General features: G+C 38.0%; 1 protein-coding gene across 9 annotated transcripts in view; it reads right to left on the bottom strand.

Moving 5' to 3' along the window:
• The window catches only part of atxn2 (ataxin 2), an 80,339-nt gene extending 63,514 nt beyond the window's left edge, over positions 1–16,825 (bottom strand). For all 9 annotated transcript variants that reach the window (XM_078227434.1, XM_078227435.1, XM_078227436.1 and 6 more), the window contains exons 1-4: positions 16,792–16,825; positions 11,572–11,631; positions 8,486–8,557; positions 5,798–5,957 (exon numbers count right to left, since the gene is read on the bottom strand). In XM_078227434.1, coding sequence (XP_078083560.1) covers positions 5,798–5,957; positions 8,486–8,557; positions 11,572–11,604 — 265 coding nt within the window. In that variant the 5' untranslated portion in view covers positions 11,605–11,631; positions 16,792–16,825. The remainder of the gene's footprint in view (positions 1–5,797; positions 5,958–8,485; positions 8,558–11,571; positions 11,632–16,791) is intronic.
• Positions 16,826–17,365: the final 540 nt, after the last annotated feature.

The raw sequence follows: 17,365 nt of genomic DNA, 5'->3' as shown, positions 1-17,365 counted from the left end.
TCATATGCATCTTATTTGGGCTTCAAAAGTTTGCTTAAAGGAACTAATATCAGAATAAGTTATCAAGTGTTCACCGGCGGCATTATTTTCAGGTGTAGGCAGTAGCAGTGACAGAAATAGTATTAATTCAGGAAATTCATTGTCACCATTCATTTTAATGGCTGGTGAAATTAAGCTGTAATTAATTTTACTATTTTCAGTGATGGGCAAATATCCCAAGAAATTATGGCACAAGTTATTGTATAATTTCCTTTTTCTTTTGTGTTACACAACAGGTCTCACACTGTACATGTACCCATTTCTTTGGCAGAAGTCTCCAGGAAATTCTGGGCCATTAACTCAGCTCCCTTTGAACACAATTGTTCACAGCAAGAGTACAGTTTTACACTTGCACTTGATCCCAAAGCTTGGTCCACAGGGCTAAATAATTAAACAACTGTCTTTCAAGACACAGCTACAGCAAAATAAAGTGTGCATATCAGTTTAAACAGCTTTAAACTCATTTGAGGAATAAAATTAAAATTTCAATATCATTGGCAAAATCAGACTTAATTTCTTAATATACATGCTTAGAAGATTCTTTATATCCAAGACAGATACCTTTTTACAGAACATACTACAAAAGCCTCCGATCATTCTTTCTCCATGGGTTCTTTAACCCTTGACCCATTTTTACTTGGATTTATCACTTATTAATGAAGCAATTTTTTTGTTGGAAACGGAAAATCATTTTTGAACACACTGAAAAGGGATAGACTTGCAGCATTATAACAGCATCAATTTTTAAAAATAAAAACGTGCATTCCTCAAAGAAACAAGGCAACTTCTTAAAATGTTTCAACAGGGTCAGGTACACCTTATCAATAGATACCAGTGCATGTTTTAAAAGTTGCTAACATGCAGATGTATTGACAAGTTGCATTAGTCCATATTAATTTGCACTTCAGAAAAAATGTCCTGATCTTACAGGATGCCATGCAAACATATTTCTCATTGAAAGGGTTAATAGTCACACAAGTTTAAAAATCACACAAGCTGCTATGAAAAGCAACGGTCTTCTTTACAGACAGGCATCAAGGTCACTCATTAGTCCGGGCATAGCTCATTATATCAGATATCTGTAACTAGGAGGAAGGGAGTGGTCAATGAGCTTGACTATGATAATTTGTAGCCATGATGTATTAAGTTTCCACACTGATTGGATATTATAATGAAGCAAGCATAAAGTGATTGTGATTCATTTGTGCTAATTACTTGTAATCAATTTTGAAAACTATAATTGCCTTTGTATCCAGGAATACACCACTCTGGCTAGCTACAGGGATGTGAACTGTGGCTTTCCAGCATCCTTGCTATAGCTTGTATTAAAACAGCTGTTTAAGAGAACTCGGACTTGTCTGGCCACTCAAAGGGTAAAGTTGTGATCAATTAAAAGGCTGACATCAAAGCCCACAACACTCATCAAAGCTAAGTAATTGAAGAAAAACCCCAAGACGTATATTAAACCTTAGTTCTAAATACGCTAAACCACAATATGGTAAGAGTTTAGACTTTTAGGCTCTTTTGCTTCCTGCTTTATATCACTTTTTATTATTCTTTCTGAAAAGCTAATGGGACGCGACTACAGTCCAATGTTTATTATTTCAATCTGTAACTCAGAAAAAAAACTAAACTATGAAGTGTATTAATATCTTTCTTCAGGATAAATTTTATTGATTGCCTTCTGCTTCTGGTCACTTAGTTTTTCCTCCCTCTATTCAACTCGATTCCAGAATCCTCTGTACTCTGTTTTTAAAAAATGCAAGTCGATGTATAGTAATTGTTAATTGAGCATATAATTCAAAGAGATATATCTTGTAGTTTGAAACTGGTTCAGCCTTATTCAGTTTGACATTGGGACATGATTTCCCCATGTAAACTACAAATATCAGCATGACTGGGTTAGAAGAATAGTTGAAAAACTGCATTAAAATCACAATGAAAAATACCTTCAAAATCTCAATCTTATTAATGAAATAAGGGAATGAATGTTTACGGTGGTGTGGATGGTATTCTGATCAAGCAAGCTACTTTGTTCTGAATGGTACCCAACTTCTTCAGTGTTGTTTGAGCTGCACTCATCCAGGCAAGTGAAGAGTATTCCATCACACTCTTGCCTTATTGATAGAGAGACTTTGGCAAGACAGGAGGGAGTTACTTGCAACAGAATTCCCAGCTTCTGACCTGCTCTTGCAGACATACTTTTTATATGGCAGTTAAGTTTCTGGATAATGGTAACCTCCAGGATGTTGATGGTTAAATCTGGAATGCACTGCCTGAGTGTATGGTGGAGGCTGATTCAAACAAGGTGCTCAAAAGAGAACTGGATAATTAACTTGAGAGAAAAGGTTGGCAGGGCCACAGGGAAAAGGCAGGTGGTGGGACTTGGATGAGTTGCTCTTGCAGAGAGCTGGCATGGATACAACAGAGTGAATGACCTCCTTCTGTGCTGTAACCATTCTATGATTTTATATGGAATTAAATATAGAGTTTTAGAATTCGATAGGCTTGCAAGTTACATGCTAATTCATCTGTTCCTGAAGGGAGCTCATTCCTCTGTGGAGTTGCTTTCCTTCTTAGAATAGCAGTAAATTGGAGAATCACTCTGCTGCTGCCCTTGGGTAGTTAGTAGAAGATGGAGTTGGATTGCTCAGAGTGTGAAAACGGTACATAACCAAAAAGGCAAGGAAACAACAAAACAAAACATCTTGGATAAACAGGGACAAACAAAGTTCAACTCCTGCCAACTGTAGCACTTCGGACAGCAAAGTACCAATGCTCAGGCAAATGGCGCTCTCTTAGGTGCATAATATTTCTGCATCAGTAAATTTATTGACAAACACAAATACTGGGAACACGAGAACAGAATAAAATACATCTTACCACAGAAAGAGCTTTCTCTGCATGAATACTGCAAGCATTTTCAATAAGGGAACAAAGTATCAAGACTGAATAGCCTTATAAAGGGCCATTAACTTTTGACTGCCTCTCAAACTATTTAGTTAGACAGTAATATAAAGTTTATTTATTAGTGTCACAGGTAGGCCAACATAAATACTGCAAAGAGGTTACTGTGAAAATCCCCTAGAGGGATGAATAATAAAATTCAAAGCCAATGATGCTGTTTTGGACTTGAAGCAGATTGGTCACGCTTCAAATAACTACCTCAACCAGTTATATTATCAAGGTGGTGGTGGTGGAGTCCAGATGGTGCATGGCCCGCTGGGAGTCCAGAATGGGAAACAACCCTGAGAGTCTTGAACCTAATAATCATTGCAAACAACGTGGTTTGCAGTGCTTCTTTATCAGAGGATTTTCAGCTTTTCAAAATGAGCCACAGCAAAGCTGAAATTTCCCATTTTAGGAAGCACTAAAAGTAGTTTGTAAACGAAAAAATCCTGAAAGGAAGAGAAATTCAGACTTTGGTGTTGGTTGAGGGATAAATATTAGCCTAGGCACCAAAAAAATTGCTTCCTCGTTTGCAAATTGTATTGTGAGGTGTTTTACACACAGTTGAGGACAGAGAGGCCCTTGGTTGAACATCTCATTCATAAGACATCACGTCTCAGTGCAGCATTCTTTCAATTGTGCACTGAAGCCTAGGTTACATGCTCAAGACTGAGATTGGGCATGAACCCATGAACTTCTGACTCAGGTGAGAGTGTTAACTTCGAACTTAAATTTATTTAGCATCCTTAACATTATAAAATGCCCCAAGGTGCTTCAAAGGAGCAATATAAAACAGAATATGACACTGAGCCACATACAGCGATATTAGGTCATACTTAAAGCCTGGTCAATAAGGTAGAGCGACGGGCAGGTGCAGGGGGACAATTCCAGAGCTAATGCCCTAGGCAATTGAAGACCAATGAGTGGAGCGATTAAAATCAGGGATGCTTATGAGGTAAGAATTAGATGAACGCCGTTACCACAGAGGGTTGCTGGGCTGGTGGAAACAATGGAGGTAGGGAGAGGCAAGTCCACAAAGAGACTTAAAAACAAGGGGTAAGTACTTTAAAACTAAGACATTGCTTGACCATAAGTCATTATAGGTCAATGAGCATAGGGTCCTGATGTAAGTAAAGGAGCGAGCAGCAGAGTTTTGAATGACCTCAAGATTACTGGGTGTTGACAGTGGGAAACTAGCCAGTCTGTTGGAATAAACAAGTTTAAAAGTAACAAAGATATGAAAGAAGGTTTCAGTAGCAGATGAGTTGAGGCAGGGATGAAGTTGGGCAATGTTACAGAGGTAAAAATAGGCTGTCTTAATACTGCTATGGATGCGTGCTTGGAAGTTCATCTCAAGGTCAAATATGCCATGAGGTTGTGAACAGTCTGCTTTAGCCTCAGTTACCAGGGAAAGGGTGGAGTCGGCATCAAGGGAATGGAGTTTGGAGAGTGACCAAAAGCAATGGCTCGAGTCTTCCGGTACTTCATTGTTAAATCAGACTGCTTATCTGACATCCAGTACTGGATCAACAGAAATTTCCTCAGTGGAGGAGTCAAGCGGGGTGGTGGTGAGATAGTGCTGAGGGTCATCAGTGTACATGAAAACTAATGCTGTGCTTACCAGATAGTCAAAACTGACAATGATCAGATAGGATAACAATGTCCAGTTGGAAGCAAAACCAACGAGGACAAACACCTCACACTGGTATAACTCTGAATTATTCTAGAAACATAGAAATACTTGAACAAACTATACCAAGACATATAAGCATTCATTCATACAACAACATGGATCATCTCAATCAACAACCATTCCACCAAAAGTCAAATTTATCAGGGATAAAATATCTGTGGACAAATGTTAGAGTTCCACGCACTATATGACAGTTCCACAGACCGGAGAAGCAGCACATGAAGCTGTAAGGGGATTTCATATAAGTTTAACATACAAAATATCAACATGTCGTTGAGGTAGTTTGCCATTTTGGTTGCAACATATTTTGAAAAGAAAAAAAAAATCAAAGCCTCAAGCTGTCTAATTCTGAAAGAAAAGCAATAATGCAAATCAGCTGCACTGGAGGGGAATTCCACTTTTACTTAATATTCAATTTGGGGGAAAAAATGTCAATGCTCATGACGACATTTTGTTGTCCACCCTTAGTTGCCTCAAAAAGTAACAGTGACCATCTTTGTTTTGTGGTTTTGTGTGCTCCATGCTGACTGCACAATATAAAATTGTATTAATTATATTCAAGAACAAAACTGCACTCTGCAAGAACAGAACTGCATTCAAGAAACAGCACTGCCGCCACACAGAAACAGGGACCTGGGTTCGATTTCGACTTTGGGTGACTATGTGAATTTTGCACATTCTCCCCTTGTCTGCGTGGGTTTCCTCCCGGTGCTCCAATTTCCTCCCATAGTCCAAAGATGTGCAGGTTAGGTGGATTGGCCATTCTAAATTGCCCCTTAGTGTCCCAAGATATGTAGGTTATTTGGATTAGCACGGTGAATGTGCAGGGTTACAGGGATAGGACGGGGGAAGAGGGCCTGGGGAAAGATACTGTCAGAGTTGATGCAGACTCAATGGGCCAAATGGCCTCCTTCTGCACAGTGGGGATTCTGCTTTGTATTTTGAGATAAGTGCCAATATAAAGTTATCTTTCTCTGCAGCTCAAATGGAACTTGGTGCTAAAATCACCACAATGCACACAATTGTGATCGTTCCAGCAATTTAACATTGTTAAGCACATCAAAATGGTAAATATTAAACTTAAAATTATTTCTAAAAAAGGTAGAAAGTCAATACCTCTTCTTGCATAACTTAAGTCAACATCTTTAAAATGCAGCATTACGACATCTGCAGATTTAAAAATGATGCTTTCAACAATATCTTCACGTTTTGGCCCTAGTTCTCGTGGACTGGATTCAGTATTCTTACGATGAGCAGCATCAAGCACCAAGTCACACTGGGGGAAGAACATTCAAAGACTTAGAAACCTCAATAAGCAAAACAATTGACAAACAGCAACGCAGTGTTGTTCTTTACTAAAATATTTGTGGTGAAATTAACAATACTTCATAAAACAATATGGTTATACAGAATCATGTGAATGGTACAAATAGGAAGTTTAGTCAGACACAAATATCCAATTACACTTTTAAAAACTAAATGCAACTATAATCTAAGTGCAATCATCCAGAGTAATCACAATATCCGCCCAATGTAATATCCAACTGCATATTAAATGATTTGAGCTCATTTGCCTCCGCCACTCAATCTGGAAGCTTATCGCCTGTTGATCATTGTGTGTGTGAAGAAATTCCTAATATCTGTCTTACTCAGCTTGAACCAGTGTTTTGTTTAATACAATTCAAGGGATGTGGACATTACCAGCAAGGGCAGCATTATATTGCCCATCCTTAATTACCCTTGAAACGGGGAAGATGAGCCACTTTTCTAAACAAACGAATGACTTGTCAAGCCATTTCAGAGGGCAGTTAAGAGTCAGCCACATTGCTGAGAGCCTGGAGTCACAGACTAGGCCAGACTATATACAGTAAGTTTTGTTTTCTAGAGGGTATCAGTGAACCAGATGCAATTTTTATGACAATCTGGTACTTACATCAAGGGAGATGATGGCGTAGTGGTAATGTCACTGGACTAGCCATCCAGAGGCCCAAGTTAATGCCCTGGGTACCCGGGTTCAAATCCCACCATGGCAGCTGGTGGAATTTAAATTCAATTAATAAAGTTTGGAAATTAAAAAAATGCTGGTCTCAGTAATGGCGACCATGAAACTATCGTCACTTGTCATAAAAATCCATCTGGTTCACTAATGTCCTTCAGGGAGAGAAATCTGCCATCCTTAACTGGTCTGGCCTATATGTGACTGCAGACTAATAACAATGTGGTTGACTCTTAACTGCCCTCTGAAATGGCCTAGCAAGCCACCCAGTTCAAGGTCAATTAAGGTTGGGCAACAAATGCCCATCCTTAACAGCCACACCAACATCCCATTAAAAAAATGGTGACAGTTACACTAGACAATTCTAGCATTATCTAATGAACCAAAAGCCTTGCTGCAGTCGTGGGATGAGTTCATGTCTCCAAACCGTTAGTTCATGTCTCTGGATTGCTAGTCTAATGACATTACTGTTCTACTACCTTTCCCACAGTTTCCTTGTTCTACTTTGGTAGTTTAGTTTACAACAATGTTATGAGACCGTGTTAGATGTGGGGCTGAAACATATTCCCAACTTTGTCACACAATCTTTCTGGGAGGTACCACCTTTGTCACCTTCTCACAATCGCTAATCCTCTTCTGACATTGCACAGCGATACATGTGTTGGAGCTGACATTGACTATTGCCATTTCATTACGTCTGCACTACCTGCTTAAGCTCTCTCTCTTCTGTCCAGAGGAGCCGACCCTCCTTGACATTAATTCCATTAACAGAATCTCCACAGAAGCATCATTGAAATTTGGGAATCTTGCTACGGTAGCTGTACCAGAAGTTGCTCTTCCTTCCTAATGGTTTGACTGCAGCTTAATGTTCTTTTAAGATTCCTACAAATTGCCTGCTGCTTGATGTAACAGAAGCAATTTAATACATCGCAACTGCACAGCAATTTTTTCCCTTTTAATGGTAGTGGGCTACTTAGGCGCAGAAATTCCCATTCCAATAACGATGTTCCAACCTCAGGAAAATTAGACCAGGTTACAGCAGCAGGCAGAGGTCCTGCCCTACAACACCTCCAGTGAGAAAACCATATCACAGGGGAAACCCTGTCTCCTAGGCAATTAATTTTAACTTTGAAAAGTCTGCTGTAAAAGTGAGCTGACATACAATGATGAATTAAACAATTTTGTTGATCTTCCATTAATTTTTAAATCCCCCTTTTCAGATCATTTTACTTTTCTTAATGAAGACTCATGTTATTTGCACGATAACCAGCAATTTCACAGGTCACAAGATACTACACTTTTTTTAAAAATTAGAAACAACATTTATACAAGGTGGATTCAAAACCACAGACACAGATTTAAACAAACTATCTTCAATTGAGAATGAACTGATCTATTTGGAGAATTTCAAAATTATAAACAGCATCTACTCAAAATATCTAAAAGTTAAAAAAGTTTATACTCGTCAGCAAAAAGTAACAAAACTAACAGTTCTAGTTAACAGCCTGAAATACAAAGAACAAATTAAGAATTTAGATTGATGCTACAGAATCTGGACATTTAATTGTCAGTGAGTTATGAGAAATATACAAGTGTACAGTACAATATTGTTTTAATAGTTAATTACTGCCCACATTAAATCCACAATAAAATTAGACTACGGATAGAGGTATTAAATGTTATTTTAGACTACTGGCCAAAGTGTCACCATATTATCCAATTACACATGGGTTACATTAAACCAATTTGTTATATACTATCTTAAGTAAACTGAAAGATATATAAAAACTCATTGATCTCTTGCTTACCTTGGGGCTGTAGGTTTTAAAAACTCCTTCATATATTCCACCATTTTTCACTTTTAGTTCACATTTCGCACCCTGTAAGGTTAAGCATTATTTATTTAACCAATGACATTCGGATTAAGTTGTACCTCTGTACTCAATTTTTTGCTGTTAACCACAATTTTCAACTTGTTGTTGAAATGGCTGAATACCATTAAAGTGATCAACATCCAACTTCAGAGTAATAGCCTTGAAGCAAACATTTTTAAAACTTGATTAAAGTAGCCCCTCTTCATAATCTGCTACAGTTGAAAGGTCAAGAATGTAACAAAAGCAATAATTACAAAACATTTGAGGAGCTTAGATGATATACAAAACACAGGAGAAAGATCTGATCAGGCTACAAGACCAGCAGACTCAGTAGAAGGAACCGGTCTGTATTACAGAATTAATGGGTAAATGTTAAATTATGCTTTGATTTGTTAGAGATTAACATGCTAATTTTTTTTAACCCCACAGGTATCTACTGGACTGGTTTGATCGGTGTGAAGTAGAGTGGCTGGATCCAATTTTCAATTCTGTTTTGAAAGTGCAACCTGGGTTTGAATTTATTATTTTTCTGCTAACCATCGCCTGAATAAACTTATAAGCAGGAGAGAGGTTGCTGAGCTGCCAGATGGAATTTGGCATAAACTGTAGTGGCTTGAAACCACTTTCAGCTATTTGTATTTCTATGTCCTCTGTGGCCATTTGTTATGGCAATGGAGATTAGCCTCGTGTAGAACTTGCACGATGTTACAACCTTGATTAACCTGGGCACGTCACCTAGTAAATTCAATCAAGTTAAACATTCAACTTCACAGTAACAATCCCACATTATTCCTGGAGGAACAAATCAGGTAGATGAAAACAAGCACTGACAAAATAGTATAAAAAAGGAAGCTTCTGATTTCTGGGATATTGGCATCAAGTTCCAGGAGAGTTAGAAATTCCAGAGATGGGATGAGTTTCACTTAAAACAAACTGAATTCAAAGTTCATAGAATCCCAACAGTGCAGAAGGAGGCCATTCAGCCTATTGAATCTGCACCAACTCTCCAACAGAACATCTTACCCAGGCCCTATCCCCATAACCCCACATATTTACCCCACTAATCCCCCCCCCCCCTCAACCTACACATCTTGGGACACTAAGGGGCAATTTACTATGGCCAATCCACCTAACCTGTACAGTTAAGAACACCCACCAAAGCCTCGACTTTTTCAAGAGGCAAAAGAAATTTTGCATGTCCACTACGACTCCCACCAACTTTTACAGATGCACCATTAATAGCATTCTTTCTCCTCATATCACAGCTTGGTATGGCTTCTGCTCTGTCCAAGACTGCAAAAAACTACAAAGGGTCGTGAACGAAGTCCAGTCCCATCATGGAAACCAGCCTCCCATCCATTGACTCTGTCTATAATTCCCACTGCCTCAGAAAAGCAGCTAGCATAATCAAGGACCCCACGCATCCTGGATATACTCTCTTCCACCTTCTTCTGTTAGGAAAAAGATACAAAAGTCTGAGGACAGGTACAAACCGACTCAAGAGCAGCTTCTTCTCTGCTACCATTAGACTTTTGAATGGACCTATCTCATATCAAGTTGATCTGTCTCTACACCATAGCTATGACTGTAACACTACATTCTGCACTCTCTCCAATCCTTCTCTATGAATGGTATGCTTTGTATAGCGTGCAAGAAACAATACTTTTCACTGTATGCTAATAATACATGTGACAATAATAAATTAAATCAAATTAAAAGGGGAAACATCCTCAGCATCCGCCTGTCAAATGACCTCGGGGCCTTATATGCTTCAAGAAGATCACTTCGCATTCTTCTAAACTCCAACAGGTATAGGCCCAACCTGCTCAACCTCTCATCCCAGGAATCAGTTGAGCCCACTTTCTCTGAATTGCTTCTAATGTAATTATATAGAGTCAAAGAGGTTTACAGCATGGAAACAGGCCCTTCGGCCCAACTTGTCCACGCCGCCCTTTTTTATTTAAAACCCCTAAACTAATCCTAATTGCCCCCATTTGGCCCATATCCCTCTATGCCCATCGTATCCATGGAACTATCTAAATGCTTTTTAAAAGATAAAATTGTATCCGCCTCTACTACTACCTTTGGCAGCTTGTTCCAGACACTCACCATCCTGTGAAAAAATTGCCCCTCTGGACACTTTTGTATCTCTCCCCTCTCACCTTAAACCTATCTTAAGGAGACCAAAATTGTACAGAGCAATCCAAATGTGGTCTCACCAAGATCATGTCCAACTACAGTAAAACTTCCCTGCTTTTATATTTGATTCTTTTGCAATAAATGCCAACATTCTAATTGCCTTTCTAATCACTTGCTGCACCTCCATACCAACCAACTCTTTGAGATTCATGTACTTGGACAACCAGAACCCTTTGTACTGTAGAGTTCTGCAGCCTCTCTCCAATCAAATAACATATTGCTGTTCTATCCTTCCAGCTCAAGTGTACAATCTCATTTTCTCACCTTATATTCTGGCAATTTTTTGCCCACTCACTTAACCTAGCTAGATCACTCAGCAGATACTATATCGTCTTGCCAATTTGCTCTCCTACCTATTCTTGTGTCGTAATCAAATTTAGCTCCCATACATTTGGTCCATTCATCCAAGTCACTGATAGATTATTAGTTATAGTTTAGGCTCCAGCATTGATCCATGTGACACTTCATCGTAACAACATGCCAACTCATAAATTAGCCATTTATACCTACTGTTTTCTGTTAACTGACCAAACCTCTATCCATGTTAATGTTACCCCTAGATCTTAAGCTTTTTCCGTGAAGAAACCTCTAACGTGGCACTTTCTCACCGAGTTACCAGAACATGGAGCATTTACTGAAACATGAAGCATTTTACAAGATAAAGGCTCCATCATAATTTGAAAGAAAATTCATTTTAGTCTTTAATATATATTGTTACATAGAAGAGGCAGAGAAATTCCACTGATGTACACTTTCTTGTGATCGCTTATGTTGAACATATAAAATGAAGTTTCCAAAATTGTTCACAAATGTATACTTACTACAACTGATGTAAGAATGTGGACCATACGCATATTTGCATATATTCCATCATATGGAATCTGGGAAGAAACAAAAATCAAGATATCACTTAGGTTGTTAAATTAATTTGGCAAAGTAATTTATGATTGCACCCAAGTGTACATAAAAATTCTGTTCAGGATTCAGTAAACAAATTCTTTCCTAACGTTTTCTTGTATAGCATTTCCATTTAACATGGCAACAATTAGGTCAAATAGACTGAAAGTGGTCAACCTAGATGCAAAGACATGCAAAAACCTCAGATGGCCTTTACCCAGAGTTGAATAGGCTCAACAAATTACAATTTTACAGGCAAATTGAAGATTTTATCTAGCTAGAATTTGATTGTTTTGTTTTTGACAACCTTGGGAATTATGAGGGAGCAAACTGTTAAAGAAACTGTTAAATAAAGCCAAACTGTCTCCTGAAGAGCTCAAGTTTTGTCATAAAATGTGTTGTACCTGTACTGATTTCATTCTCTGTACTTCATTTTAGAATAAATCCATATTTATACTTAGTTAAACCTCCTGCAACATTATTGTAACATGAGAGGCAGAAAACAACACTGTGTGCCCAGCTAAACTCTATCAGATGAGTCAGAGCTACTCCTCCTTGCTCCCCCACCCTTGCAACAGGCTTGCTTACTCCACCCCCAAAACAGGTTATTCTTAGTAATAGTTGCAGTACTTCATCTGTCAATTGAGCGTACTTTACAATCGTAATTGTTGTAGTTGATAATGACTCACAACAAATCAGCCTTGGCAGTTTCAATCACTCCCCATATTACTTCAGAAACTGCTCTTTTTCTTGTTGCCTCTCTGGACTTAGCTGAACCCCTCCACAATAAAGCTATTAGATTGAACATCAATAACATAATAGATCTTAACGCAAGATTCTACAGCAACACTGCCAAAAACTCCACCGCATGGTCAAATAATTCACAATCCTGTCTATAATCATCAATCCACCTCCAACATTGGATTAACATGACACTATCTTCTCTGGAGAGGCCAGTACAAACACAGATAGTAACAAACTGGTAGTGACAAATTGCAAACTACATCAAAAGCACATCAACATAGGTGGGGCACTTTCAACTTCCTTTTGTTTTTTCTTCACAAAAGGTTGCATCCAAGAACAAAATGCAAAGTATTTTAAGAATGTTTCAAAGATAGGCTAGTTTAGCAAACAGTGCAGTCACGCAACAATAGTTTAGTCCAACCTAATCAGGATCAACTATTCCACAGAATGAGGCAAAACAGATGCAAATCCATATCTTGGAGCTTAAATTTGTTGTGCTTCAGTCGACTTTCTCAGTTCTTAAAATTTCTCATTCTCACATTATGGCCTCAACCAGTTTTCAATTATTCGCATTTTCTCCCACCTGCAATGTACCAGTTCTTCAGTTTTTGTTGCCCAACTGAATGCAATTCTAAAGATTTTTTTATTTCACATGCTTTCAATTTTCTCATACTTGAAATTGAACACTAAAAAACTCCCCACCAAACTATATTCCATATGGTCATCTATTATTAGTATCAAACATATGAATGATCATGACTTAATGGTGAGGTTGCTGTAACTTGCCAAAGTATACCATTAGCATTACTTTGATGGGGAAATGGAGCACAGAAAAAAGTATATTTATCCAATTATCAGCCACTTCAAACAAGGCATGGCAGCATATCCCTTTTTTTTAAACCTTGGATTTATTTTTTACTCTTCGTTCTCTAAATCATGCATTTAATCCTACAGAGCAATTCCAAAGCTAATGCAGTGTTGTGCATACAATGAACAATTCACCAACGCAGATCAAGCTGTTTTTAATCCCAGCCCTCAAAAGTTTACTGAATAGTGGGAAAATATACAAGCTTCATTTCACATTTTTCATTTACTTAAACGATTTTAACTACACAGCTCTGAAACTCTAGGAAATTAGAATTCACTTCTTCACAGGTTGGGCCATATATTGTACTGAAGAGGAGAATTAAATGCTATGACACTATAATGGAAACCAGTGAAGTTCTTTACTATAGTGTATTTGGACAACTTTCCCAAAGCTAATGCCATTTCAACAAAATCTAAAACACTATCTCTATCTCTGCACCACATTCCCAGTGAAACTTCGGAGTAAAAAATATTGCCTCATACCCTGATTTTATGCTTTCTTACTACAAAATTAAAGCTTATTGTTCATCAGAAGTTCATTATTGAGTGCTAGAAAGGTCTTCCATCAGACTGCTCTCACTTCTAGCCATGATGTTAGTGTATTTTTAAATCCCTAAATAATGGGTCTGCTTTGATCTGATGTATGGACTTAGTCCACATTTCTACAGACAGCCTGTTGGTGTAATTTTATGAATAGATATATTACTATACTAATTCTCCAACACACCGCTGAATAGTTTGTTTACAACCATCTTCATGGCATGAAATTGGCTGATCGTCCCTGCCACCATGTTGACAAAATAGTCAGTTTCGACTGACAAATTAACAGCCACATTAACTGTTGACAAAGCATCTACCATTGAGAAAATTTTTACACAGCACTGCACTCAACCATCAATTCAAAGCAGTTTTTATCTAGTCCTGTATTAAATCCATTCATGCAACTTTTTTCTTTAACCATACATGGCCACTGCAATTTTATCCTCTGGTTGTGCCCTTCATTCCATATCAGAAATAGTAGTTTTTCCCCATGGAATAAATAGCTTCAACACTGGTTGCTCTAAATGAAATATTAGAAGCTCCATTTCCACTGACCATGATGCTGCTAAGCATATACTACAGCGTTTTGTTTGCATTTCTCATTTGACCCCAATCATATTGTTTATGCAGCATTGTGCTATACTGCTGATTTTGTGCAAGCTTTGTTTTGCAGTCATCCGAAAAGTACCAGTTGATTGCTGTAGAGCACTGTATGGTAAAACCATTGCGCCTCATGAAACAGAGCCCTGTTCTTGGCTCACCTGAATCAAATACTTTCCATTCCGTAGGAATGCTATGCTTTTGTTCACTGCCGCCATTCTTTTCCCTATTACATAGAATGAATAACACAGGCCATTCAGCCCAACTGGTCTATGACAGCGTTCATGCTTCGCATGCGCCTCCTCCTATCCAATCTAGCACGATATGGAAAACCTTTCACTCCTATGTGCTAATTTAGCTTCCTCTCATCTATAGAACATTACAGTGCAGTACAGGCCCTTCGGCCCTCGATGTTGCGCCGACCAGTGAAACCAATCTAAAGCCCATCTAACCTACACTATTCCAATATCATCCATATGTTTATCCAATGACCATTTAAATGCCCTTAATGTTGGCGAGTCCACTACTGCTGCAGGCAGGGCATTCCACGCCCTTACTACTCTCTGAGTAAAGAACCTACCTCTGACATCTGTCCTATATCTATCACCCCTCAATTTAAAGCTATGTCCCTCGTGCTATGATATTCATCACAATGTGCCTTTGTAGTAGCAAGTTTCATATTCAAACCATTTTAAGGTGAAGTTTCTTTTGAATTCACCATTGGATTTAGTGACGATCTTATATTTGTGACCTTTAGTTTTGGACTTACCACCCCACACCATGTTAACTATGTCTCTTCGATCAAACACTTCCATAATACTACACAACCACAATCAAGTTCCATTTCGTCCTTTTGTCTGGACTATTTGTGCTCAATTTCTAGTGAACCTCAGATGTGTGCCTTTGAAATACTTTATTTACAAAAAGATATCAACACCAAAACCATACACATCCCACTTATGTTAATTTTATTGCAATTTCATAGAAATCATAGAAACCCTACAGTACAGAAAGAGACCATTCAGCCCATCAAGTCTGCACCGACCACAATCCCACCCAGGCCCTATCCCCATATCCCTACAATTTGATTGCTGAAATTTTCTACCAAAAACAGACTGTTGCTTCCCTTTTCTTCCCCTAATAGTACTTCCAGTAAATATCACATGGTGCCTGCTTTAATGTTCACTTGCAGTTGCCTTATTGCCATGCTGCCTAAAATTTTATTCTTTAATCATATCAGCATCACTACTTTATGCATTCCAGGATATTAAACCTGAGAGGGTGCTGAAGTTATTAATAGGGGAATCTTGAGTTCCAGGTTGTTCTGCATTAAAAACTAAAACTTTCAGGTCAAGAAACTGATGAGTATATAAACAAGTACATCAAATGCACTGAATGTTTAAATAGCATTTATGGCAGCAAGATGGGAATTTTATAACAACATTATGTTTGTCTTTATCTCCCAGCAGGGAAACCCAGGCTTCTGTACAGTGAAAGAGGGCACTCCTTCTTATGGAGCTCCAACCACCACCTAAAGTACTGTTTCCAATAGCGCCTCAAGCAACATTCTCATCTAAACATTGATGCCAAAGAAAAGGCAGTAATAAATTAAACCCAGTTGCACAGGACAGCAGTGAAGTCATTTACAGTTGTTTACCTGTGCAGACCGTGCCACCTATAGGCTTGGCAGAGGGTAATAACGAACTAGGATTGAAAAATTAAGGGCAGGTAGCATAATTACTACTGGTTCCTCTCCCAATAACTTCAGCTGGAAGTAAATGTCAGGACTTCAGAATTAGCTTGCTAACAATACATTATCTAAAGTCATTTCTTTAGCCACTTCCAGAACTGAACAGGAGGCAAAATAGACAAGGGATAGAGTGTGGCTTCTAATGTTTGCTTTGCTGATGATAATTAATTGAAAGCTTTCAATGCTTGTGCATTACAAAATGCATAGCAATGGGGAAAAACTTTTAAAAATATGATTTTTAGTTTTCTTTAAATATTCCATGGCTCTCTTCTAAACTGGGAAGAAAATTTCATACAGTAATAACTCCCTCTGCTGGATCTTAGAAGATTTATCATTGCACATGGCAAATACATAACCAAACACAATAAAAACCTTATTTCCTAGAAGATTGATTTATCATAGCAAAATCATACTTTTGATTCCAATTATTATCTATAAATACAATCTGAAGGGAATCCGTTCACTATAACAAGCATGCTGCTGTGCAAATTACTATTAAACAAATACAATTTCAGTTAAAATCAATTTTAAATTAAATATTCAATCTTTTTCACTCATACCTCATTAAAAATTGCTAATGTTTAGCAACTGGCAAAAAAATTAAAATGTAATAAAGTGTGTATATATAAAGATTTGAACTTACAGTAGACTGTGGAGGTCCTTTTCCACTGCTGCGTCCTCTGGAACAACATTATTACATTCACGTTAGGTTCAGAGGCACTAGCAAGCCAGTACAATAATAATATTCTAAAATGTTTTCAAACCAGATCTGAATGAAGTTCAAACATTATCAGGTCTCATCCCTTTCACAACAATATGAAAAATTTTACTTCAGGAAAGAGCTGTGCGCACAGAGTTACATCATAATAAATAAAACCACTATTCTGAAAAGGTTTTTCATAAACCTGAAGTCATGAATAAGATGTTAGGAGAACAACCATCCTCTTCAATCACACTGGTTTGAATTAAACGGATTGCTCTTGCTCTAACCCTGCAGCATCCAGGGAGAAGTTAAACTGGACAATCTTAGTCTAACCACATTAAACATACTTACATTAGGTTACTTTTTTATATTATTCATTTGCAGAATATGGGCATTGCTGACAGTGCCAGCATATACTGCCCATCTGCAGTTGCCCAAAGGAAGGTGATAGTGAACTGTCTTCTTGGACCACTGCAGTGTAATGCTGTTAGGAAAAGAATAAAAAATTTGCCTA

Source organism: Mustelus asterias, chromosome 13, assembly GCF_964213995.1.
Source record: "Mustelus asterias chromosome 13, sMusAst1.hap1.1, whole genome shotgun sequence".
Taxonomy (NCBI): Eukaryota; Metazoa; Chordata; class Chondrichthyes; order Carcharhiniformes; family Triakidae; genus Mustelus; species Mustelus asterias.
Note: the sequence above shows the minus strand (reverse complement) of the source record. Positions and strands in the feature narration are given on the sequence as shown.